This window comes from Accipiter gentilis, chromosome 7 (genome assembly GCF_929443795.1).
Source record: "Accipiter gentilis chromosome 7, bAccGen1.1, whole genome shotgun sequence".
NCBI classification, from domain to species: domain Eukaryota; kingdom Metazoa; phylum Chordata; class Aves; order Accipitriformes; family Accipitridae; genus Astur; species Astur gentilis.
In genome coordinates, this window is record NC_064886.1 from 41745165 (window position 1) to 41768851 (window position 23687).

At 66.5% G+C, this 23687-nt stretch overlaps 1 protein-coding gene across 2 annotated transcripts in view; it reads right to left on the reverse strand.

Moving 5' to 3' along the window:
* The window catches only part of GSE1 (Gse1 coiled-coil protein), a 100863-nt gene that overhangs the window by 57584 nt on the left and 19592 nt on the right, over positions 1 to 23687 (reverse strand). The window contains exon 2 of one of the 2 annotated variants that reach the window (XM_049804326.1): positions 6672 to 6837. In XM_049804326.1, coding sequence (XP_049660283.1) covers positions 6672 to 6837 — 166 coding nt within the window. Of the gene's footprint in view, positions 1 to 3880; positions 4000 to 6671; positions 6838 to 23687 lie in introns of those variants that run through there. The other variant, XM_049804327.1, reaches the window with a different exon arrangement.

The window sequence follows — 23687 nt, forward strand, 5'->3', positions numbered from 1 at the left end:
GTGCCGGCAGCGCATCAAGCTCGGCCTCAAACCCTGCTGGGTGCATGGCAGCGGGGGGGGTGGGTGGGTGTGCAGGCACCCATGCCGTGCCACACCGGGGGGGACACCAGGGCATCGATGCCACAAGGAGAACCCCCTTTCTGGACCAAATCAGTGTGAGCAAGGAGATGGCAAGCAAATGGTGAGCAAGCGGCAAGCAAGCAGTGAGCGTGCAGCAAACAAGTGGCAAGCGAGCGGCAAGCGAGCAGCAGTGATGCTCCTGCCAGCTCAGCAAGGCTGGGGGTGGGGGGGCTTCAAAGGCACCCTGACCCCATGCTGGCCATGCTTTAGGGGGGGCATGCACGGCTCCCCGCTCTCTCCCAGCCCTAAAAGCTGCAGGGCTGCAGGGTGCCAGGGCTGAGAGGGGGGACACACACGCAGCCTGCCCCCCCCCCCCACCTCAGAAGTCACCCCTGGTCCCGCGGGTGCTAAGAGGCGGCGTCGGCGCAGCAAAGAGGATTTACTGCTCAACGCAAGGGGCTTTAGAGGCAATAACTTTCCCTCCTCTTGACTTAAATGGATTTTAAACTTCAAAAAGGATAGAGGGGGCAAGCTGCCAAGCAGCCGCCCCCGAAGGGCCGACCCCGCGGGTGCTACGACGGGTGCTGGGGGGGTCAAGAAGAGGGTTGCAAGCTGAGCCAGGGCCAACGGCTGAGGCAGATAAGGGCTGGGGGGAGGTGGGGGCCATGCCACCCGCTTTTGCAGAAGGCCCTGCGATAAGGCGGCCGCCGTTATCGGCGCGGGAGTGCCGGGGCGCGCTTCCTCCCGCGCCTCGTTGTAACCGCCGGCAGGCAGTGGGGTGCTGGGAAGGAGGTGGTTTGGGGGGGGACGACGACACACACATTGGGGTGGCCCTGCGGCCGAGCAGCCAGGGCAGCTGAGGCAGGAGGCACAGCAAGGGCTATTTCAAGGGCAATCCCGCTGGCAGCCTGCCCGGGCGGCCGTGGCGTGCCAAGCTCTGTCCCGGCTGCCCCTTTCCGGATGGGTGCTGGGGCTCAGTGGTGCTGCCTTGTGGCCCCCCCAGGCACCCAGATGACCCCCACCACCACCACCCCTGCCCGGGGACGCCCACCACCCTGCAGGGGCGTTTGGTGAACCCGAGAAATGCCGGCACACGGTGGGGGGGGGTCTAGGTTGGGTGTTCCCGCTGGGATGCCAAGGCAGAGGCTGGCAAAGGCCATTTCCCCCTGCCCACGCCGCGGGCCGTGACGCCAAACCTTCTACCCGGGGCTCGGGGGCAGAGGGACGACCCACGGCACCATGCCCCCCCCAAAGTGGGGTGGGAGCACCGCTGCCTTGCATACAGCTGAAGCACAGCTGGTACAGGCAGAAACCCCCCAGGCACAGCCCACCCAAACCCCCCCCCCCCAAACCCTGACCTCCACGTACTGCTGCCAGACGCCACGGTGAGGGGCAGAGGGCTGGGGGGGGGCCGGAGGAAGGAACAGGAGAGTGAAGATTAAAAATACCCCCCCCACACTCGAGCTGTCCCCCAACCTGCAGCCCCGTCCCGGCCACTGGCACATCAGGAAGCGATAAACTGTCCTGCGGCAACCCCCCCTGCACCCCCCGGCAGGCTGGCCCCCCGCCAAAGCCACTGTCTCCGCTGTAATGCTCCCTGCCCTGCAGCCAACACACACAGAGGCACTTGCACCCAACCACCCCCCCACCCCACCCCAAAAAAAAAAAAAAAAAAGGCCCCAGGCGCGCACACTCGTGCATGCATGCACAGGAGCGCAGGCACACAGGGGCGAGCACGCACACGCTGGTGTGCACGCACTCCCGTGCACGCTGGTGTGCACGCACTCCCGCGCACCCCGGTGCGCACCCAACGAGGGAGGGGGCCAGCCCGCTCGGCTCACGCAACGCTCGCACACGCATGTGCACAGGCAGCCCCCCCAACACACCCACCCCACGTTGTCCCCCCAAACCCCCAGCCCCACAAATAGCCGCTGGCCTTGTCCGGCCAACCCTGCCGTGCAGTGCCGCTGGCCGTCGTCACACCCGACGCCTCCCCACCAGGTTACACAAACAGGCTGCCAAGTGCACACGCAGCCTGGCGCACGCTCACCGGCCCCGCGGCGGCACACCCACAAACCACACCGGCTCACCCCGATGCTCGCACGGGGCCGGCGCGCACGCGCGAGCTTGCAGGAAGAGGCGACTGCCTTCCCGCTGCCTTTTTCCCTCCATTAACTCCCTCCCGTGGCTCCCAGCTCGTGGCCCGATGTGGCCACCCACACGGCAAGCCCGGCACCCACACCCCCCCCCCCAGATCCGTGCCCCCCTCGCCTGAGTCAGGATGCCCTGGTCCAAGGGGTTCGGTGCCAGAGGAGGAGGAGGAGGAGAAGGAGGAGGAGGAGGAGGACGAAGAGTCAGCCACTTGCCCTGCTGCTCCAAGGGCTGGCAGCGGGCGCTTGCCCAAAGTTTGGGGACAGCAGCCGGGCGCTGCACCGGCTCCACCGTGCAAAGCAGTCGCACGGACTCGGCGCGACATAGGGTGCGAACGCAGCGGCGCGGCCGCGAGCAAGCGCGGCACGGCGAACCGCCGGGCCCCAGGGCGAAGGGCAAGGCAGACGGCGCAGGCAGGGGTGGAAAAGTGAGGATGGAGCAAAGCAATAAACACGGCGGCAGACGATGAGCCGGACAAGACGCCGGGGCCGTGGCATCGTCCCGATGCGGCGTGCGGTGCCGGGGCTCCGGTTGCGGGGCTCGGTTAGCAACACGGTCCCTCCCTGGTCCCGCGTGTCCAGAAACAAGGATAATACAAGAGCAACCCGCTCAGGCAGAGCGGGGTGCGTGGGTAAACTGAGGCACAGCCCCGCGGCAGCACCCGGCGCGCTCGGCTCAGGAAATATACAGGCAGCGAGGCAAGGAGACGTGCCAAGGTCGGTGCCGCCAGCCCGAGCCCCCAGCACAGCCCTGTGCCCTGCCAGCCCACGGGCCGGGCTCCCCCCACAGGGAAATGACCCCAAAGATTTCTGTGGCAATGCGGGACACGGGGACCGAGCACCTCGGCCGACACCGGACTCTTGAGGCCGCAGCACCCAGCAGGTCTTGTCTCCCCCCAACATCCCCCAGCTGGACCCCCAAATCCATGGCAATCCCCATCCCTCACGCCGTGGGGTCCTTCAAGCCCCACACAATGGGGTCCCCCAAACCCAGGGCGACCTCCTTCCCCTAAGCCGTGGGGTTCCCCCCACTCCGGGGTGACCTCAGTCCCCCACACGACAGAGTCCCCCAACCCAAGGGCGACCTCCATCCCTCACATTGCAACGACCCCCAACCTCAGGGTGACCTCTGTCCTCCACACCACGGGGGTCTCTCAAGCCCAGGGTGACCTTCGGCCCCCAACACCGTGGGCTCCCCACCCAGGCCCTGTGTGACCTCTATCCCCCACACAATGGGGTCCCCCAACTCCAGGGTGACCTCCAACCCCCACACGAAGGGGTCCCCCAACTCCAGGGTGACCTCCAACCCCCACACCAGGGGTCCCCCAACTCCAGGGCGACCTCCAACCCCCACACCAGGGGTCCCCCAACTCCAGGGTGACCTCCAACCCCCACACCAGGGGTCCCCCAACTCCAGGGCGACCTCCAACCCCCCCACGACAGTGTCCCCCCAAACCCCGGGCAACCTGCTTCCTTCCCCTACACCACCGGATCCCCCCAAACTCCGGCGCGACCTCCATCCTCCACACCCCGATGGGGGTGATCTCTCAACCCCAGCGCGACCTCTGTGTGTGTGTGCGTGTCCCCCTCCCCACCACACCACAGTGACACACACACACCCCCACCCCCCCACTGGAGGCGACGCGTGGGGGGGCGCAGCGCTCACTCACCCGTGGGCCGCGCCGTCCAGCGGGGGCTGCGCTCCTCCATGGGCAGAGCGGTGGAGGGAGCCGAGCCGAGCCGAGCCGAGCCGATTTTTTTTTCTTCCCCCCCCCCCCCCCCACGCCGCTTCCTGCTTCCCTCGGCGCCCGCCCGCCGCCCCGGGAGCCGCACGGCTGGAGCGTGACTCACCGGGGGCCGGGCCGGGCAGGGCAGGGCCCCGACGGGGGCGGAGGACGACGGAGGGGGGGGGGGAACGGGAGGTTGGCACCTTCCCCCCCACCCCTCTCTGAGGAAGGGAGGTAGGGGGTGTCCCCTAAAAGGGATGCTGAGGGAGGGGGACAGCCTCCCGCCACCCTATGGGGGTCGCAGGGCAGCATCGGGGTGCCCCCCTCCCCCCGCCCAAGAATTAGGGTGATGGCCCTGATGGATGCCTGTGTCAGGCACCGGTGGAGGAAAAAAAAGGTTGGGGTGGCATCAGGCCCTTTGACCCCCACCCCCAAAACCGCCAAACAGGCTCTGGGATAACCCCAGAGCTCAGAGCCCGATCCATCCCGCCGGTGGTCCCGAGCGCGGACCCGGCGGAGATAAGGGGGGTTCCCAGGACGGACCCTCTCCAATGCCCCGTGCCCCCCCCACCCCTGCACTGGGCGCAGTTACAGGGGACAGAACTGTCCCCTGCGGGTGGGGAAGGCGGTGGTCACCCCCTGTGCCCTCCCACCATCACCCTGCGGGTTTTGGGAGTTCGGAGACACCAGTGAAACGAGCGGGGTGGGGCTCAGCCCACTGGGGAGCAGAGGAAGTTGCGGATCATGATGAGCCGTGCCAGTCGGCTATGCGTGCCGGACAGGCTCGGCAGGCTTGGACAAGGCAGGACCCTGACCTTCCCTGGGCAGAAGGGAGGCTTCCGCAAGGAATCCGGTCCCGGAGCTGCCGGCCACGAACGTGCATCTCTGTGGGAGGAGATGCAGGCCACGACAGGGGCACCCAGCTGACCCCAAGCAAGCTGCCACACCGCCACGCACACCCACCCACCCATCCACCTGAGCCCCTTCCCGGCTCACCCTCGCCTCCGTTTCCCCTCCATCCTCCTCCTCTTCCTCCAACAGGCCCCACTGCCCGTGGTGCCGGTGCTGCCCATGGCGCCGGTGCTGCCCGCTGCCTCCCCCAGTCCTCCTCGCCAGCGGCACCACTGCTTCCCCCCCCGCCCCCCTTTTCCCGTTCTATTTTAAATTTTTATTGCATTCTTTTTAAAGAATACAGAGGAACAAATGCCCTTATCAGCAATTCTCACAAGGTATAAAGAGCCGCTTTTATCTCCCTGCCTTTACTAATCTAGAGTGAGCCAATGCCTGTTAATTTTTTAATTTTCCTAGTGAATGCATTTGTGGCTTTGTCAGCATCCATCCGCACACGCACTATCCTCCGCACCCCAGCCTGGCGACCCCGGCATGGGATTGCCGCCGTGCCGGCAGAGCGGTGGCAAGCACGGCTCACGGTTTTGCAACCACGAAGGAGTTTCGCGCGCCGGGAAGTCCTGCGTGTCACGCGAGGCTCACCGGGACGCCCTGGGATGTGCCACCGGCTGGGAAGCCCCAACATATGGCGGTAACCCTGGGGATGCCAACCCAGCTCTGCCTGGCCATGGCACAGGCAGCAAGCACCACGGGGGACGCTGCCGGAGCGGGTCTCCATACTCGGCACGGGGATGGATTCCTGCGCTGAGCCGGCCAGCCGTCACCGTCACCCGCTCCAGCCAAGGTCCCCGCGGAGGCACCGGGGGGGTTCACCCCCATCCCTCCCGGGGAAGGGAGGGCGGGAGCAGGCTGCCCGCACACCGGGGCTGGGAGCGCCGGCAGCCGGCCGCGGTGCGCAGATGAGATGTGGCAGGCGTGTAACAAGCCATTAGTCACTGTCACCTTTGCCCGGCAGCCACTGGCAGGGTAATAAATCCAAGAGCTGACTCCGGCAGGCCCGTTCCAGGCCACGGCTCCCAGCTTGCCTCCGCGTCGCTGCCGGCTGGGCTGTGAGCAGCTTGCAAATGCATCCCGGTCCCCCCCCATCCCGGGGGGACAACAGTGCTTTGCGGGGTCCCAAACCGGGGCCAAATCCCCGCGGGGGCTGATGGATGGCTGACATGGGCCACCGCGTCCCCGGCAAGTGCCCTTCCTCGGGGACACGGGGGGGGGGCACAAATCTCACCCCCCTGCCAAGAAGCTCCCTTGCCCCACGGAGGCAGCGCTCCGGTTCCCTGCCCGCTGCACCTTGCGGTTCCCGGCTCTTCCCAACCCAACGCTAGGAACCGGCATCGGCAGTTGCTGCCAGATCAAAGCAGCCCGGCGTGGCACGGCGCGGCACAGCACGGCACGGCGCGCCCGCCGGGAAGGGCTGGCAAACAAGCCGGTCCAGGGAGGTGGCAGGCGGGAAGCACGCGTGATACCTCTCCCAAAAATGCTGCCGCTCCTGACGGACGGGGCAGCCGAGTCCTGGGAGCTGCGGCCCGGCCCAGCCCCGGGGGCCCCCCCAAGCTCCCCGGCGCGGCCGGCCCAACGCCGCGGCTCTCCCCGGCGCCCACGGCCTGACTCACGGCCCCGGGGACGACGGGCAGGGACCGAGGTGCCGTCGGGGTCACCTCCCCGGCAGGGCTGCGGGTTTCGGAGCCCCAACCCCAAACCGTTGGGTGCAAGCCTTTGCCGGGAGACCCAAGCCGCGGCGGGCTGGCAGTGCACCCCACGGTGGGGCAGGGGACGGTCCTCGGGGACGGCGTTCCCGCAACCACCCCCCCCAGCATCCATCACCTACTTGTGGCTCCAGCGTCCGCGCCCTCCGCATCCAAAGCCGTCCGCTGGCCGATGTCTGGGACGACGCTGCCGCCCGTCCCCGGGCTCTCCCCGGTGCTGGCCACCCGGTGCCGGGGTTCGCCGGCCACAGGTTTGGCGGCGGCTGTCTCGAGGGACGAAGAGGACGCCTGGAAAAGAAGCGGGATAGAGACTCAGCCCTTTTCCCTTCCCTGGCTTGAGCGCGGCAGGACCGGAGAACCGCCGGCACGGGTGGGGGGCACGGGGTGGGTGGGGGGACGACGACGGGGGCACACAGACACAGGATGCTTTTGTTTTCCTGCCAGCCGGTGCACGTGGCCGGCGCGGGGAGCCGCACGCCAGCCTGCACCGCGGGGCTACAGCTGGATCCGGCCGATGGCTCCCAGCGCAGCCAGACAAGAAAGGCTGGAGGGGGGGGAGAGGACATGAATCAAAGCGGCGTCCCCTTGCTCGCCGGCGGCAGCTGGCCGGTTAGGCAGCTCCCGATTACTCAACCAGGCAGTGTTTACTCGAGATCAACAACTCCCCCATCGCCGTCTCCGCCGGGTCGGCGAGGCGAACGTGCCGCGGGGATGGGGACGGTGTTGCCGCTGCTCCTCTCTGGGTTTGGGGACGGTCCCCCTCCCCGACCCCCGGCGTCCCATGTTTGTCGTAGCTGTCATCCTCCCGCGTCAGGCGCGCCCAACGCGCACAGCTTGGGCTGTCGCCACTTCTGTTTATCTTTAATAAAGCGACAGCCAGCGACACCGCACGCATCCCGGCACCGCCACACCACTCCGGGACAGACGCACGGACAACCCAGCATCAGGTCCGAGGGGGTCCCCGGGATGCTGCACCCACCCCAGGCACGGCAGGATGCGGGCAACCTCCCCTCCTGCCATAGGGGACACCCATAGGGGACACCTCGCTCTTGATTTGAGGACTTTAGGATCAGGGTTGCAGCACAGCCAAGGATTTTAAGTTGATCCCATTTTTCTTGGGATTAGTCCTATGAACAAGGATTGCCTAAGCACAGTAGATGGTAGGTGAATTTTTTGCTGGGAAGCCCTTAGACTCAATGAGCCACGCACGCGAGCGGACGTATAAATTTACCGTTTGCTTCCTGGAAAGGTTTAATTTATGGAATCCATATGGCAGCGCCACACAACCGCGAGCGCTCGGCACATCCCGCAAGTCCTCGAGTGCCACCACGTACCGGCTCCAACTGGCGGGGTGCCACCAGCTGCCCCGGCGATGGCGGGATGCTCTTCTCTTCCCCAACGATAAACAGAAGGCGACTGTCACAGCGGGCAGGGGACAATCCCGGAGACAGGTCCCCATCCCCAAAAGCTTGGCACGGGATCCCTGGAGATGGCAGGGGCACATCCCCGGGGTCCCAGGGGGGATGCTGTGCCACCATTCCTCCTCCCGGGGCGATGCCACCGGCAGCTGCAGGCAGCAATCCCCTACCTGTGGGCACGGGAAAGGGCTGGGGCGCACTTTGATACCGGGAGCAACTAATCATTAATTAGCATTAATCATCCCCCATCATGCATCACAGCAGCATTGGGCAAGATGTGGTCAGGGAGGGCCGTGCCGTGCCGGGGTCGCAGCGGGAAGGCGGATTTCGGCAGCGGGTTACTGGGCCAAGGCTGGCACCCTTCTGCTCTCCGGGGAGCCCCAGCAGCCCCCCCCAGACCCCAACCCACCCGTCGACCCCACGGCGGTGGCAGCCCCCCACCCTTTCTATTTTCCTGCCAGGGGATGCCGAGATGCAAAAGCACCCGAGATGGGTCCTACCGGCCCAAGGGGCAGTCAGGATCCGTCCCCCCACTCACCGTCTGTGCCCCCTGGGACCCCCCAGGCAGCAGCCGGAGCCGGAGCACCGGCCGCCTCCTTGCTTTAACTTCACCCCCCACTATCTGTCAGCAAATCATCCCCGGTTACACAGATAAGGAATAATTGATGCAAAGGAGCCATCTGTTTGCGAACACGGAATATCTGCTCAATTAGGAGGGATCTGTCCACCCAGATAAAGCATCGCAGCAGCCCCTCAGAGTAGGGGGGGCCTCCCTCCCCAACCACGTCCTCAAAGACTCACCCTCAATTAGAGGCGAGCGGGTTGATTTGGGTGCTAATTTGCTAAGCAGCACCCTGAGGTGCTTGGGCAGAGGCTGAGAGGGAAGGGTGCTCTGCCACCAAGCACTGAAATTCGAGGTGGGGGCTGGCAACTCCCCCACGTCCCACCGTGGCGATGCTCTGCCCATCCCCGCCCGGGGTTCGGGGAGATGCACGTCCCCACGGGTGGAAAGAGGGGCCCAGCCGGCCAAACGGTGCTGAGCTGAGGCCGGCCTGCTCATTGCACGGGTGGCTGTCCGCAGAAACGCACCGAGGGAGCCTGCACACGGACAGACGGACTCGAGGATGAGCCTGCAACAGCTCACAGCACGCACCAGCCACGCACAGCCCCGGCGGGGACCAGGGCCACGGGGCACGGCCCCCGGGCAGGGTCGAGGTCCAGCGTTAGGTGTGCGGCGAGGTGACATCAATGAGACATCGCTATGTGACGTTACTACCATGGGAAAAATTGAGCTGGCAGGCGAGGGCTGCAAGCCAGGGGAGACAGGCAGGGATGGCAGGGCAGCTCCGCAGGTGGCAAAAATGGGGGAGAAAAGGATGAAACGGGGGAGAAACGGATGGCCCCACAGCACGGCACTCCCTCAAACCCCCCTGTATGGCATCTGCCTCTGTCTCCCCTGGCAGGTCCTTGGTACAAAGGACACGGAAAGCTCGAGCCGGCTCGAAACACAGCCACCGGCCTTGATGGGCAGGCAGGGAGAGGCACTGCCAGACCCCGTGTCACCCGTGCCCCCCACCATCGGCACAGCAGCACCGCGATGCCCCACCTGCCCTCGGCTCGGTGCCCGAACACGACGGCGGCAAGGGCAGGGAGCGGTGTCCCCACGTCCGTCCCTCCCTGCCAAGGGCACATTCCTTCTGCTCCCGTCACCGGGATAAATACCTGCTGCGCCACCCGGCTCTCCCCCACCGGCCCCGGCTTCGGGATGGCGGTGACAGAGCGGGAAAGCAAACGGCCGCGGCGGCTCTCCGGCGAGAGATCCAGCACGCAGGCGGCCGCGCCGGCGCGTTTCCTCTGCCTCCGGGACACCAGAAAACGCAGCTTCCCCATTCCACCTCCCCTAACGCCTCGCTTGCCGCCGGGGCGGGCGGTGGCACCGGTAGCAGCGATGCCGCCCGTGGGGATGCCGCCCACGGGGCACCGCGGGCACGGCAAACCCCGCTTTCCCCCTGCGCCCCGGCAGCATCGCAGCCCCAACCTCCGCTTTCCCAGGTGGTAGCACCCTGGAAACCCCCTGTGCTCCCGGCAGGCAGGGCACCGGGGGTGGATGCGGTCATGGCACTTCGCCTCTTGGCTGGCATCACCCCGGCGGGGCGGCGGGCACGGAGCCCGGCGAGCACCGGTACAGCTGCGCCGGCGACGGTTTTTGGCACGGCCTGCGGGCGAGCTCCCACGAGAGAGCAAGGGCCGAGGTGAGGAGGATGCTCGGCCCGGAGGGGCCGCATCCTGCACCTCCTGGGGGATGCAGAAAGCCGGCTGCAGAAGGAGAAGCCTCAGCACGGGGGGAGCAGCACACCCCAGCACCCGGTTGCAAGGCTGGGGGGGGGGGGTGAACCCCTGCCACCCCCCGTCCCCCTGCTCCCCTCTAGGCCTGCGAGGCGGTGCTCAGAATAAAAGGTGGTTTTGGAGTGTTTGGGGCTGCGGCAAGCGGGCTCCCCCCGGTTCCCTTTGTCGGTGAGGCCGCCGAGCCCTCGGCTCACGCTGGGGCTTTATCACTGCCACCGCGGGCACAGCCCCAGCCGCGTGTTCGCCCAGGCGGTTTCAGCTGCTCTTCCCTTCAGGAAGCCTTCGCCCTCCTCCTCCTCCTCCTAGCAGCCTGAAACCAGAGGGTTTTCCCCCAAAAGGAGGCTTGCACCCGGAGAGCTGGTGCAGCGGGCGTCCCTGCCGGTGGCACAGCTCGGCACCCCATGGGTCTCTGCCACCCCGGTGGGTGCCCGTAGGAGGGGCGGTGGCCAGATGGGCGCATCCCCGCCGTCGCCGTGTTTCAAGTTTCTCAGCCATGTTTGCTGGCGGAAAGTTGGAACCTGCAATTACAGCTGTGCTAACCCCTCATTAAAAATGGGAAGGGGGAGAGAAAAAAAAAAAAAAAAGGGAAAGAAACAAAAGGCTCCAGAGACAGACACGGTGCCGTTAACCCTTCCCAAGCTGGGGATGTGCCCAACCCAGGGCCCCCCCCCCCCCCCCAAAAAAAAAAATATTAATACGGCTGCAGGGATGCACTGGTGACACCGCGTGCTGGCGGTGCATCGCTCCCCACTCGAATCCCCTCCACCCACCCCAGCTCCATGTCCCAGCGAAGCCATCTGTGCCATGGCGTGGCCCAGCCTGCCAGCGGCACCCGCGTGGGCACGGCTGCGGCTGTGCCGGAGCCGTTTGTCACGGCGGGGCTGCGGTTCCCGCTCGCTCTCCAGCAGCGACACCGTGACGCCTGCTGCAGGAGCCCACACAATATGTTCGCACTCATCTCGCAGCTGCCCCCAGACAGCCCGAGGTGCCGCGCTCCTCCCCGGCGCGGGGGCCGGTGTGTGCCGGCAGAGCCGCGGCGCGCCGGCGAGCCCACGGAGGGAACCGGCAACGGGGGGCGAGCGGGGATGGAGAGGGGGCTAGAACGGGCAACGCCAGAGACCACGGTCGGTCCGGACGCCACACGGGAAGACGATGCTGGAAAAGCCGCCGGCACCGAAAAAAGGTCCCAAGGGCCAGGCTGTGCCACGAGCCTGGGAAACGCCGGGCGAGGGGAAAGGCCTGACCCTGATCCCCATGTCACCGCAAGCCCCCCTTCCACCCCACCACCGTGCCAGTGAGGCAGGTTTGCAACCACCCACCCGCCGGCATGGCGGAGGAAGTGCCCGGCGGAAGCGGGGTGCAGCGCCACCCCACTTGCTGTCGTTTTTTGGGGTGGAGGATGGGGGGGGGGGAGGGGGGGCCAGGAGCCCGTTCCTGGTGAGGGTCTGATCCTGGCACCCACCCCAGCACGGTCGCGTCCCCCGCCTCGCGTCCCCATCCCTGGGGAGCGGCGGGTCCCCGCGTCACCCTCCCACTGCCGCCATTCCCCCCCCCCCCCGCCCTTGGCGACACCATCTCACCCGCCACGGCCGCAGCGGCTCTGACAGCCAGCTAACGAGCTGCAGGCAGCAATTTGGGTTATATATAGCCCCAAAGTGACTGCATCTAATTGCTCCAGCACGTACCGGCCTCGCCGCGGGGTCCGGGTGCTGGGCACAGAGGAACGGGGTGGGTGGCACGTGTTAGGTGTCCCCCCCCCTCCCCTGCCCTCACCCCGTGTGACCCCCCCAAACCTCCCCTGCCCCCCCCCCCCCCCCAGGCTGACGGGGCGTGAGCATCGCCCCATCCCACGCCGGCCCCGGGAAGCGGGGCTGTTCTCGCCGGCTTTGTGCCGGGGCCGTAAGCGGCTTTGGCTAAAGCCGCCGTCCCAGCCCGTCTCAGCCAGAGAGGCCCTAAGGAGCTTTTGTCCCCTCTCATTAAGGGGTTTTGGCCGGGGGGCCGTGGGGTGCAGCACCCGACACCCCCCTCACCCCCGGCTTCCAACCAGCTGCTCCGGCAGCCCCGGGAGGGAGGAACGGAGGGAGGGCGGTGGTCCTGCCGCCGATGTGTCCCCCCCCCCCCTTTTCGGCCCTTTGTGGCAGCAGCCCCCATCCCCTCGCAGCAGCTGCCAAGCGAGGCGGCGGGCGCGCAGATGCGGCCGGGCGGTGAAGGCGGGGGGGCTGGTGGTGGTGGTGGTGGCAATGGTGGTGATGGTGGGGGTCCCCCGCAGCGGCTCCCCATGCCGGCGGGGTGAGAGGCGGCCCCCCTCTCGCCTCAGCCGTCGGCGGGGAGGGGAGCCAGAGCCGAAATTGTTTGCCAGCTTCCTCGAGACGGCACAATGGAGGGCGCGCAGGCGGATCCGGGGTCAGGGGTGAGAGCAGCAATAAGTGGTTTATGCCTTTTGTGAAGAGGCTGAACTGACAGCTCGCTGGATTAACAAAGACGTCCTCTGTTCCCGGGCAGGTCATGTGGAAAGCGCTGCGCCGACCCCTGTCACTTCTTTTTTTTGCAAGAACAGACATTTGTTCGCCAGCGAACGGGGAGGTGATGGAGGGGGAGGCAGGGGAGGGCGGCGGGGGGGCACACAGCCGCTCGCTCCCGGCTTTCCCCGAGCTCCTCTGGGGCTCTGGGTGTTGGGACCGGCGGCCGCTCGCTGCTTCAGCGGCTCTGGCCGCACCGCGTCCTCTCCTGTGCCTCAGTTTCCCCAGGTTGTGGGATGAGCCGCGGCTGGTGGCGATGTGCGAGGCCCCCGCGGGATGCCAGCACCTCCACCCCGCTGCCTGGGCAGTGCTGGGTCCCGTGTCAGCCCACTTCCACACCGACAGGCCCCCATGGTCGCCACCCCATCACCCCAGGGACAGAGAGCCTGGGCAGGATGGGACCCGCACCCTGCTCGGTGCCAGAGCAGTCCCCGTCCCACTGTGGGGACACAAAGTTCTTGCTTATGTCTGCCGGCCCCTGCCAGGCTGGGAAATGTTCCCTCCACGCTGCTTTCAAGGCAGGGAAACTGAGGCAGGGGACAATGTAAGCATCCCATCCATGCACAGACAGCAGGGCTGGCAGCAGCACCTCCGCTCCTGGCGCTGAAAGGGGAGCTGGCCCTGCATGGAACAACCAGCCCTCCCCAAATCTGCAAGGATTTCCCCAAGGCTGTGGGGCACAGACCCTTTGCCGTCGTCATTAGACTCCAGAGTAAACAGCTGAAATAATAGTGCCTTTCCACACTGAAACAAACTACTCTGGCCAGACCAGTGACCCCCCCCGGCCTCGGTTGTCCCAGCATCTCCCACCTCCCTCTGCCACCACACCACAGCCCTGGCTCCAGGCCAGCGCTGCCTCTGTCCCCCTGGGACCACAGGGCCCCAGGCTGGGAGGGGAGGGATGCAGCTCGCTGCGGAGCAGGGCCTGCCACCCAAATCCTGCACAGACCCTGTGGGAACGTGCTGCTGCCCAGCCGCGGGGCCCTGCTCCATCCTACCACGTTCCCCATCCCCATCTCGGGGACACCACAACCCTGCAAGCCAGCGCGGTGCCCAGCTCACCCACCTCCAGCTCCGGAGCCGCCGGGCAGTCTGCGGCCGCCGTCCCCTCCCTGCCACCCTAAATACCTGCTGCGGGGAGAGGCGGCTACCCCAAGGGGCTTTTCATTCTGGAAAATCCCACCCGCCCCACGGCGGCTCATGTTTTCGGGGCATTCCCACACGTACAAAGCCCCACAGTGGTAAACTGAGGCAAGGAGGACCAGTCGCGTCGGTGCAAGGCTCTGCCAGGCTCACCATGCTGGGGGCGAGGGGACCTGAATGGGGGACCCCATCCATCTGGGGCGGGGGGGGGGGGGGGGGGAGGTCACGGCAATCACCTGTGGGGCAAAAGCCCTCGCCTTCCTCGGCACGGGTCCTGGCGAGGGCCACACGCTGGCCGGGCAATCAGCTTGGGACGCAGTGGCATTAAAGCCTCAATCTGTGCCCCCACCCCCCCCACCCCCCCGTGTCCCCCTTCTTCATCCAGCCAGGCAGCTTAGCGCGCCGGTTCTCAGCTCCCGCCTGCCATCTAAAGACGGACTTACCGCCAGGTCCGGCGCTTCGTTAAGCCGCAGATTAAACGCGCACCATCTGCAAGGGGAAACTTTAATGCAGGATAATACCTGGAGCGCACACTCTGCCGTGTCACCGCACACCCCGGGCCACGCCAAGGTGGGTGGGCACGAAGCCCTTCGGTGGCACAATGTCCCTTAGAGGCACCATGCCCCTCAGCGGGGATTTTGAGGGCTTTGCACGTTCGAGCGGTACCCAAGCTGGATGTCCCCATCGTCCCTGCTGTCATCCCCCCCGGCACAGCCCCCCAAGGACCCACGTCTGGCTGGGGTGGAGGGGCTGCACCCCCAGCCAGCCCCTGTGTCCCCCCAGGGGCAGCCACCCCCAGGCAGGGGACACCCAGGCGCTCGGGGCGGTCCAGCCACCACCCCACCTTATTAATTACTTTAAGCGATTACGAGTTTCTTCGTCAGGACAGGAGATTAGATCCTGCAGCTGGGAGCCATCTTCCCCCACATCCCTCCTCCCCCAGGGGACAACATGGCGGGGGGGGGGCCTGCTCTGTCCCCCATTTTTAGGAGCAAATCCCACCATCTCCAACCCCACAAAGGTGGCCCAGGTGCCCTCTGTGTCCCCCCCCCCAGCTCAACGAAGCCCCCAGGGACACCCAGGCCAGCAGCATCACCCGGGGTGCAGCGGGGACACGGGGTCACCCAGGCTGTCCCCAGTGATGGCGGGGGGGGGGACACACAGAGGCAGAAGGGATGCTGGGTTCCGCTCAGCAGCGAGGAGGGGTGCCGGTGGGGGACAGCGCACCCCAAAAGTGGGTGGGGGAGGATGAGGCACCCGCTTGCCGACTCAGCACCCTGATGAATTATACCGGATTACAGGTCCCTGGTCAGGTCAGCGGGGAAAGGAGCCAAAGAGGCTCTCCGCCTCCCGACCCGCTCCTGCCGGAGAATTTACGGCCAGGACTCCGCGACAGGCTGAGTAATTAGTACCGGGCGGGAGATGGCTGAATCAGCACCCAGCAATCGGCACCGAAGGGATGGAGCTGGAGGCGGGGGGATCATGCAGCCCCGAGCTGGGGGGGGCTGCAGGACCGACAGTGGCCTCCCCCTGGGATACAGGGGCAATGGGTGACCCAGCAGAGCCTGCCAGCTGGGGGGGTCATCCCTACGGCTGCGAGCATTGAGGGAAAGCCGACTAGCTCAGCATCCCATCCCCAACCTGCTCTGGCCCAGCATCTCTTGAGTCGGTCCCTCGAGGTGTCACTTCGGGAACACCCTGGGACGCAGCTACGGCACGCGAAAGCCCCCCCCATCCCGTTTGCTTCAACACGAGCATCGCTCTGGTCCTCCCTTCGCGGCCTGGATGCTGCATCCCAGGATGCCGGAGCCCCGGGATGCCCCAGCATCCGCCCAACCGTGCCTGGGCATCGATTTACCGGGGTTGGGAACGGCAGGGCTGGCTCCCCGGCAAAGCCAACCCCTGCTCCGCAGTTGATTACAGCCATTTCCCTGCCCGTTCCCCCTCCCCGCTGTCTCCCTCCTGCCTCCGTCTGCTGCCTGGTTTTACGAGGGCCATTTCCAAGAGGTCGCTGGAAATAGATTTTTATCACCTCATGATAAATATCGTTTACGGTGACATTACTGCTCCGAGCAGCCATTGCAGAGGAGGGAGGAGAGGCGGGCAGGCGGACGCCCACTCGTAGCCCCCAGCTCCGCGGGGCACCGGCCGGGCCCTTGCTCATCCCCATCCCCATCCCCGCAGGTTCGGGCAGCGCCAAGCCTCGACACCATCCATCTATCCAGGCGGCACGAACAGAGGGAGCCGCATCATTAGCCCCGTGTGCCATTAAGCACTTAAAAAGCCATAGGAATAAGCCGCGCCATTAGCTGACAAGCGAGCTGGGAGGGGAGGGATGCACGGTAGCGGTGGGGGGAACGGAGCGTGGACCGGGGGATCTCACCGCCCCACGTGCCGCGGGGTGCCCGCAAACCCCCCGGGGAGAGATGCTCCAGTGTGCCCGGGGAGGGCAGGTAGAACAGCCCCCTCCTGCACACAGCTCCAGGGTGGAAAACCAGGGGCTTTCAGAGCTGACACATCACTTCTGCAGGGGTGAAGCCGCTGGGCACCTCTCCAGAGGGACTTTTTGGCAGGGCAGGGAGAACCGGCTCCCCGCTCGTCGTCATCCCCCCTCAAGCCCGCCCCGGCCAGGCTTTTCTTTACGGACAGAGCCGGTGCGGACACCCAGGAGAAAAAAAACCCACCGCCGGGCTGAGAACTGCAAACTCATGACAGCCCCGGCACCGGGTGTTGCAACCCTGCGCAGAGGCGATCCGGCGGCCCAGGGGAGCACGGGTCCTGCCCCGGCCGAGCCTGCAAGGCAGGACAGCTGCCAAGCCGTGCCCACAGGCAGCTGCCTCTGGAAAAGGGCACGGCGGCGGGCAGGGGGCCAAGGCCAACCCGCTGCCCGCGCCAGCCCCACCACACACAGCGCCGGGCGCCGGCCACCCCCACGGGGGAACAATCGCCCCTTTCACCAGTGCCGAGGCGGGAGTGGATGCGGGGGGGGGTGTCACCTGCGGGGACAGAGCCAGGGTCCCCAAGGTGCCCCCCCCCCCACCCCACCCCAGTGCAGAGCAGCCCTGCAAAAGCAGGGGTGAAGTACAGCAAGCGAGCCCCGCCGCGGCGCCGGCAGGGAGAGCCAGCCTGCAACACCCGGCAAAGAGCAACCCTCGCCCACGGGCAGAGAGCGCGGCAACGCCAGCCCGTGCCAAGAATCCTGTTTTCTCTCCCCCAGCCCTGGCTCCCGAGGGCAAGCCGCCTCCTGCCTCAGTTTCCCCCCCATCCCAGCACCCAAGGAGCTGGCAGGGATGCCGGGGGTACGGGCAAGGGGGGTGGGGGAGCCCAGCCCGGTGTTTTCGGCTGCTTCTTGCGACACGCGGCGCAAACCCGCCGCGGCGCGGAGCCTCGGCGTCTCGCTTGGCAAGCGGCCCCGCGGCGTGGGGCCGGGAGGGAGGGAGGGAGCTGGGCTTTGTATGGGGACAAGCCCCGGCGAGACAGCGGCAGCGGCCACCTGCCGCGACAGCACGGCCCCTCCTCTGCCCCCCACACCCGGCGGGTAGAAAAAAAAACCAAAAAAACCCAAAAAGGGACAGCCCGGCCACCCCGGCAGCACAGGGGGCTGCATGGGGACAGCCAGCCCCACACGTGGGGTGCTGCTGGAATGGCGTCCACCCTGTGTCGTCGTCCCCCTCCGCAGCAAAGCCATCACCTCGCTGCCAGGACACGTGCGTGGGTCAGCCAGCGTTGCCCCCCATGCCATCGCCCCTGCCGAGGCCGCGCCAGCAGCTGGCACTGTCCCCCAATGCCACGTCCCACCCCAGCACGTGGGGCACCCCCCCAGGAACGAGGGGTCCCTCGTCCGCCCCCGGGAAGCCCGGTGCCAAGACGCGTGCCGAGCCAGCTGCCTCCAGCGAGCCCGAAAGGGGGGTTTGTTCAACCCGGCGAGCGATTCGGTGGCCCCCCTGGGCTCGGCTCTCGCCACGGCCTCGTGGCTCCCGGCACGCAGGAGCCACCACCGGTGGCCAGCTACACCCCGGCAGGGCCACCTTGCCGGCGGTCACGCTGACCTTATGTGTCACTTGCAGGGAGAGCCTGTGCCCCGCCGCCAGCCCAGCGCTTGGCCAGGCACACGGCTCCTGCGGCCAAGGCATGCCCCGCGGCTTGGCACCCATCCTGCCCACCGCCAGCCTGCGGCTCCCACCGCCCACCCGCCCTCCTCTCCTCGGGGCTGGCGGTGCGGACGGACAGATGGACGGACAGGCGGCAAGAGCACAGACTCCTACTTGCCCTGCCCCAAGCCCTGGGGTGAAGGTTTGGGCATCTGCCCACGCTGGGGTGCGGGGGGGGGGGGGGGGGGGGGGCAAGGGCAGAGGCAGCGAAGGATGGGCAGTGCCTGCTCCCAGGGTCACCCAGCCACGAGCATCCCTCGGGGACCCACGAATCCAACCTCTGCACACCCAGCTGAGCACCTGGGGGGGTGCGGGGGGGACAAGCTTTGACCCCCATCATCCACAAACAGAGCTTCACACTGCCAGGCAGAGGCAGCGGCCACGGGGACCAAACCCCTTTGCCCCCCATTGCAAGCCCCCCACCCCAGCAGGCCAGACCCGAACCCCCCCGAAGGATGATACATGTGCTGCAGCCCCTCAGTTGTGATCCCCCACCCTGCGCACCCCCAGAGAGCTCCGTGCAGGCCTGCTGGGGGTGCAGAAAGCCCATTTTACTACTTTTTTAAAAAAATAAAAAAAATAAAAAAACTCCCATCAGCGGAGGGAGCCCGCTCCCCCAGCCCAGCAGCACTCCGCAAAGTTTGCAGCAAGTTGTGCAGAGCCCCCCCCCCCATTTTGGGTACCATCAGCAGGTTGGGGTGCCGCTTGCGTGTGTGTGTGTGTGTCCCACTCGGTGTGCTCCCACCCACCCCCACCTCGGGACAACAACCCCCCCCACCCCACCTCGCACCTGGTGGCGGGGGACACACACACACACACACACACAAAAAACACCCACGCAACAAGTCCCAAGAGCGTGGGGGGGGGTGCTACAATCTCCACCACCCCACTCCCCCTTTAGTAAGGAACCCCCCCACACACACCCCAAGGGCTGGCGCGGTGCCCCCCCCCCCCAACACACACATACTCCGGCAGGGCTGGGGCAGAAGGAGGGGGTCTGGGGGGGGGGGGTGGGGGTGTTTAGGAGTTGCAGGCAGCTGCCTGCCCTTGCACCTACCTGTGCGGCAGCGGCAGGAGCGGTGACCCCGCGCAGCCCCGCCGGCGGCAGCGGAGCGGGAGGAGGCAGCGCCGCGCACACGCACACGCACGATCAAATCCCGAGCCGCCGGCGAGAGGCGGAGGAGGGGGTGGGGGTGTGATGGGGGGGGGGGGGGGGTCAGGGAAATTAATAAGGGAGAAAAAGGCACTTTAAACCAGCCCCCCCCCCCCCCCCCCCCGGAGCTCGCCACTGTGCTGCGGGGGTGGCTGGAGGGTGGCGCTGGGGAGGATGGGGGGGGGGGGGGGATCAAAGGCCGGGGGGGGGGGGGGGGAAGGTTGGGGAGGGGGTGGGGGGGGTGGGGGTCTCGCCAACCCCCGCTGCCTGCCACAACAAAGAGCCAGACACAACAAAAGCAGCATATGGCCAGAGCCGCGCGGGGCTGTAAATTAAACATAAAGGGAAGATTAGATAATTAATGAGCGCTCCCGGGCCGGCCTCGGGGAGGGGGGGGGGGGGGGGGGCTGCCTGCTGCGGGGAGCCCTTCGCCCCAGCGCCCAGCCTCGACGAGGGGGGGGGGGCGTGGGGGGGTTAAGGGGAGGGGGTGGGCGACGGCCCCGGCAGCGCAGGGGGGGTCTGGGGGGGGGGGGGGCACCTGTTGGGAGGGGAGGATGGGCAGCGGCCGCATCCAGCCTCGCCAGCTGCTCCGGGGCGCAGCCCAGCCGGAGCGCCAGCGCCTAAGAGGATTAGAGGGGGGCGACCTTCCCCCCCCACACACACCACCACCACCACCACGGGAAACAGGCCTGTAGCTACAGGGCTGGGGGGGGTGGGGATCCCCTGTCATCGTGTCGTCCCCCCTCCGTGGGGTCCCACATCTGTCTCAGTCCGGGGTAAGGGGCATCCAGCATCCACCCCCACCACCGCTTCCCACCGCCTGAAGAAGTGGGGGTGCACAGAGGCAGCGCTCAGCATGCCCCCCCCCCCCCCGCCCGCATCCCCCCCAAGCAAAGCGGCTCCTGTGCTGGCAGGAGCGCAGAGCCGCTTTGCAACGCCCAAAACCCACCCTGCATGGCAGGAGGGGGAAACTGAGGCAGGAAGGGGGAAACTGAGGCAGGAAGGGGGAAACTGAGGCAGGAAGGGTGGCGAGTCCATGCCGGCGACTCCGATCTGCATGGGGGCAAATTAGGGCTGTCCCCAGTGAGTCCTGCTACCCCTGGGACATCACCACCGGCATCTCCTGGCAGGCTGGCTCCCCCCCACCACCAACCACCCCGGGCAGGCAGAAGGAGGGGGTACCCCGGGCAGGGGGTGCCAGAAACGCCATCAGACTCGGCCCCGGCCAGGGGAAAGAGTTAATCCCATTACTGGCAGGCTCACAGATGGTGGCTGCACCGATTCCCCTGCTTAGCAGATTTAACAGATAAGGCAGGAGGGAGGGAAGGAGGCAAGGGGGGGGATTCTTCCCCCTAAACACACACACAGCAGGGGCATGGGGGGGGGCAATAACCCACACACCCCCCCAAGCCTACAAGCACCTGGGGATGCTGCCCTGCTCGCCACGGGCACCGCACGCCCGCAATGCCAGAGGGTGCGGAGCGCACAGGATGCGGCCACAGCGCACCGAACCCCTTTGCAAATACAAAGTCCATCCATCCCACCCTGGACGAGGGGTGGCAGGCAAAGCAGGGGACTTGGGGACACCCAAACTGCATGCTGACACCCCCCCCCCCCCATGCCAAACCCACCATCCCTTGCAGACAACCCGCCACCCCGGTTTCTCCGGGAGGTCAGGGGTCAGGTCCCTGCTTCCAGGGTTTGGGGATATTTAAGCAGCTGCTCCCAGCACTTTGGGAGGTGGCATCGGCAGCCAAGGCTGGAGCCCGGGATTAGGGAGTGTGGGAAAAGGCTGGCGGGAGGCCCAGGGACGGAGAAGCTGCAGCATCCCCGACCGGGAGGGGAGAGGACAACCAGAAAGGGATGGAAGGATGGGTGGGTGAAGAGGATGGAGAGGAGCCAACAGCTCGTCATCGCTGCGACACCGGCGTGTCCCCACAAGAGTCTGCCCGAGCACCTCCATCCCTGTCATGAGCTCGGCAGGGCTCAGCAACATTCACTTCCCAGCCGTTTCCCACCACGGCCCCCCCTGGAGCCCCCAGATAACCCCAGCAGCAGCTGCCAGGTCCCGGCGGTGCCCAGCCCAGCCCCAGTGGGCAGGATGAAGCCAGCAGCCTCCAAAGCAAACCTGCCCGCTCTCCTTTTAAGCTGCTGCAAAACACTGAGCCTTTGATTCTGCGGGCGGCGAGGTGGCTCAGGGCAAACAGCGATGCCCAGGCTGGCACCCTGCAACCTAAATCTCCCCCCTGGCCACCCACACCAGCCCCCCCAGCCTTCTGGGGGGGACGCACCAGGAATGGGGAGGGCACATGTGAGACATGCCCTTGCAGAAGGCGCCGAGTTGCCATGCCGGAGGTTGCCACGGCAATGGGAAAGCGGGAATCTGGGTGGAAAAGCAGGGATCTGGGTGGAAAAGCGGGAGGGGGGATGCGATCCTGCAGTGCTGTGGGGGCACAGTACGGTGCTGGGGGCCCCCTTTCCAGAGCCCCAGTGTGCAAGTGGAAATGGGTCGGGGTGCCATGGCACCCCCCCATCTTCCACCCCAGGCAGGGAATAAGGATGCACCCACCCCCACGCCCAGCCTGGCCCCACTTCTCGTGGCTGGGTGCCCCCACGCCACCCCCCCTCCCACTGGCATCTCTCTGTTAGGGGCCGCTGCCAAGTTTGGGGGTGTTCGAACGCAGGCACCAGAGCGAACGCGGCCCTGGCATCCCAACACGGCTCATCTCAGTGGCAGCGACGCAGCGGCAAACCTGGCCAGCGTCTGACCCCCGGCAAGAGGGGACAGCCCCAAAGCCTTGGGGACACACTGCGTTTAGGGGCTAGGGGTACTGGGGGAAGCGGGAAAGCCCCAGTGGGCACCCTTGTCCATGCTATAGGGCAGGATGGGGCCCGGGGCAAGACCCCAGCAGGGTCAGGGCTGCCGGGAGGGAGGGCCGGCTGCTCCCCAGTGCTGCTGTGCCTCAGTTTCCCCTGCCATTAAGGTCTTACCAGCTGCAAGCGGGAACACTACAGGCAGTTTTACCGGCAGCCGCCCAGCCCCACGGCTCACCCGGCCGGCCGGCTGGGAGCAAGACGCCAGCACTGCTTTCAAACCTGCCCATCCGGGAGCTCCGGCACAGCTCCCGGCAAACCCACCCCACCCTTTGGCACAGGGGAGAGGGTGTTTGGCAGCCGGACTGCAAGCACCCCACTCCAGCTCCCGTTCCTCGCTCCAGGCGCCGGCTGGCCAACTCAGGAGCCTGTTTGTGCCTTGCCAGCCCGGCCAAAGGCCTCGTAAACCCACCCTGGGGACCCCTGGCCAGGGCAACCCCAGCTCCTGCCCCCATCCCGCACCAGCACAAGGTTCCCCGTGCCAGAGCATCCTCCCATTGGAAGCGGTTCAGCCAAACCCCACCGCTCCCGCAAAGCGGTTGGGTGCCGAGCCACGGCGATGCTCGGCCATCCCCACACTCTTGGGCCAGTGGGTCCATTCCCCCCCCCATGCCAGGCTGGCAGCGTGGCACAGGGACCCTCCCTTTCGCCACGCAGCAGTTTCCATACATAAGAAATGCGATGATCCATCAGCTGGGAGCAGACAGGTTGAGGCTGGGAGCTGCCTTCCCAGTGCCAGCCCAGACAGCACTCCCAGGGGACTAATACCGGCATGTAAATATTAGATACTTTTGTCTCCTCCGAGACCAATTACACAAATCGTGGCAGCTCCCGCAGGACTCTCCGCTTCTACTTACTGTATCATCATTAACAGCTTATTAGAGAACAGCTGCTCAAAGAGGGGGAAAAAAAAAAAAAAAAAGAACCACCAGAAGAGACGGCAAGGAGATGTGCATGTAGGACAGGCTGGGAAACGTGACCTCCACCCTGCCCTGGCACCCAGGGACACCCGCACCCATGCCTGCCGTGCCGCCGGCGTGCCCGGCCCTCTGTGCAACCCCAGAGATGGGACCAGTCCAAAAACTGTGTTGGGAGCTGCTGTGGGCTTCCCAGGAGGTGCTGGGAAGGTGGCAGAGGGATGGTCCCTGGGGAAGGGGGGGACGATAGACCGTGCAGTGGCTGGGGACAGCAGCGAGGTGGCTGCAGGGCCTCCAGGGAGAGCAGGAGCCAGAGCAAAGGCACCAAACAACCTGGCACCCCCCAACTGGGGGCATATTGGGGCTGGAAGGTCCCTCTGTGCCCGGGAGGGAGGTTATTCCTCGGGCTTTGGGTGCCTGTCCCCAGCCCAAGGGCAGCAAGTTCTCCCTGGGTGGCAGGAGGGAACAGGTCTCATTTTGGGGGGGGGCAGGCAGGAGACGCTGGGGAGGGGGCTGGAGGCTGCAGGATGAGGCCCTGTCTGGGGCAGTGCCATCCAGCAGATGCTCCTCCATCCCCCCTACTCTGGGATGGGGGGGGGGGGGGACACATGAGGTTT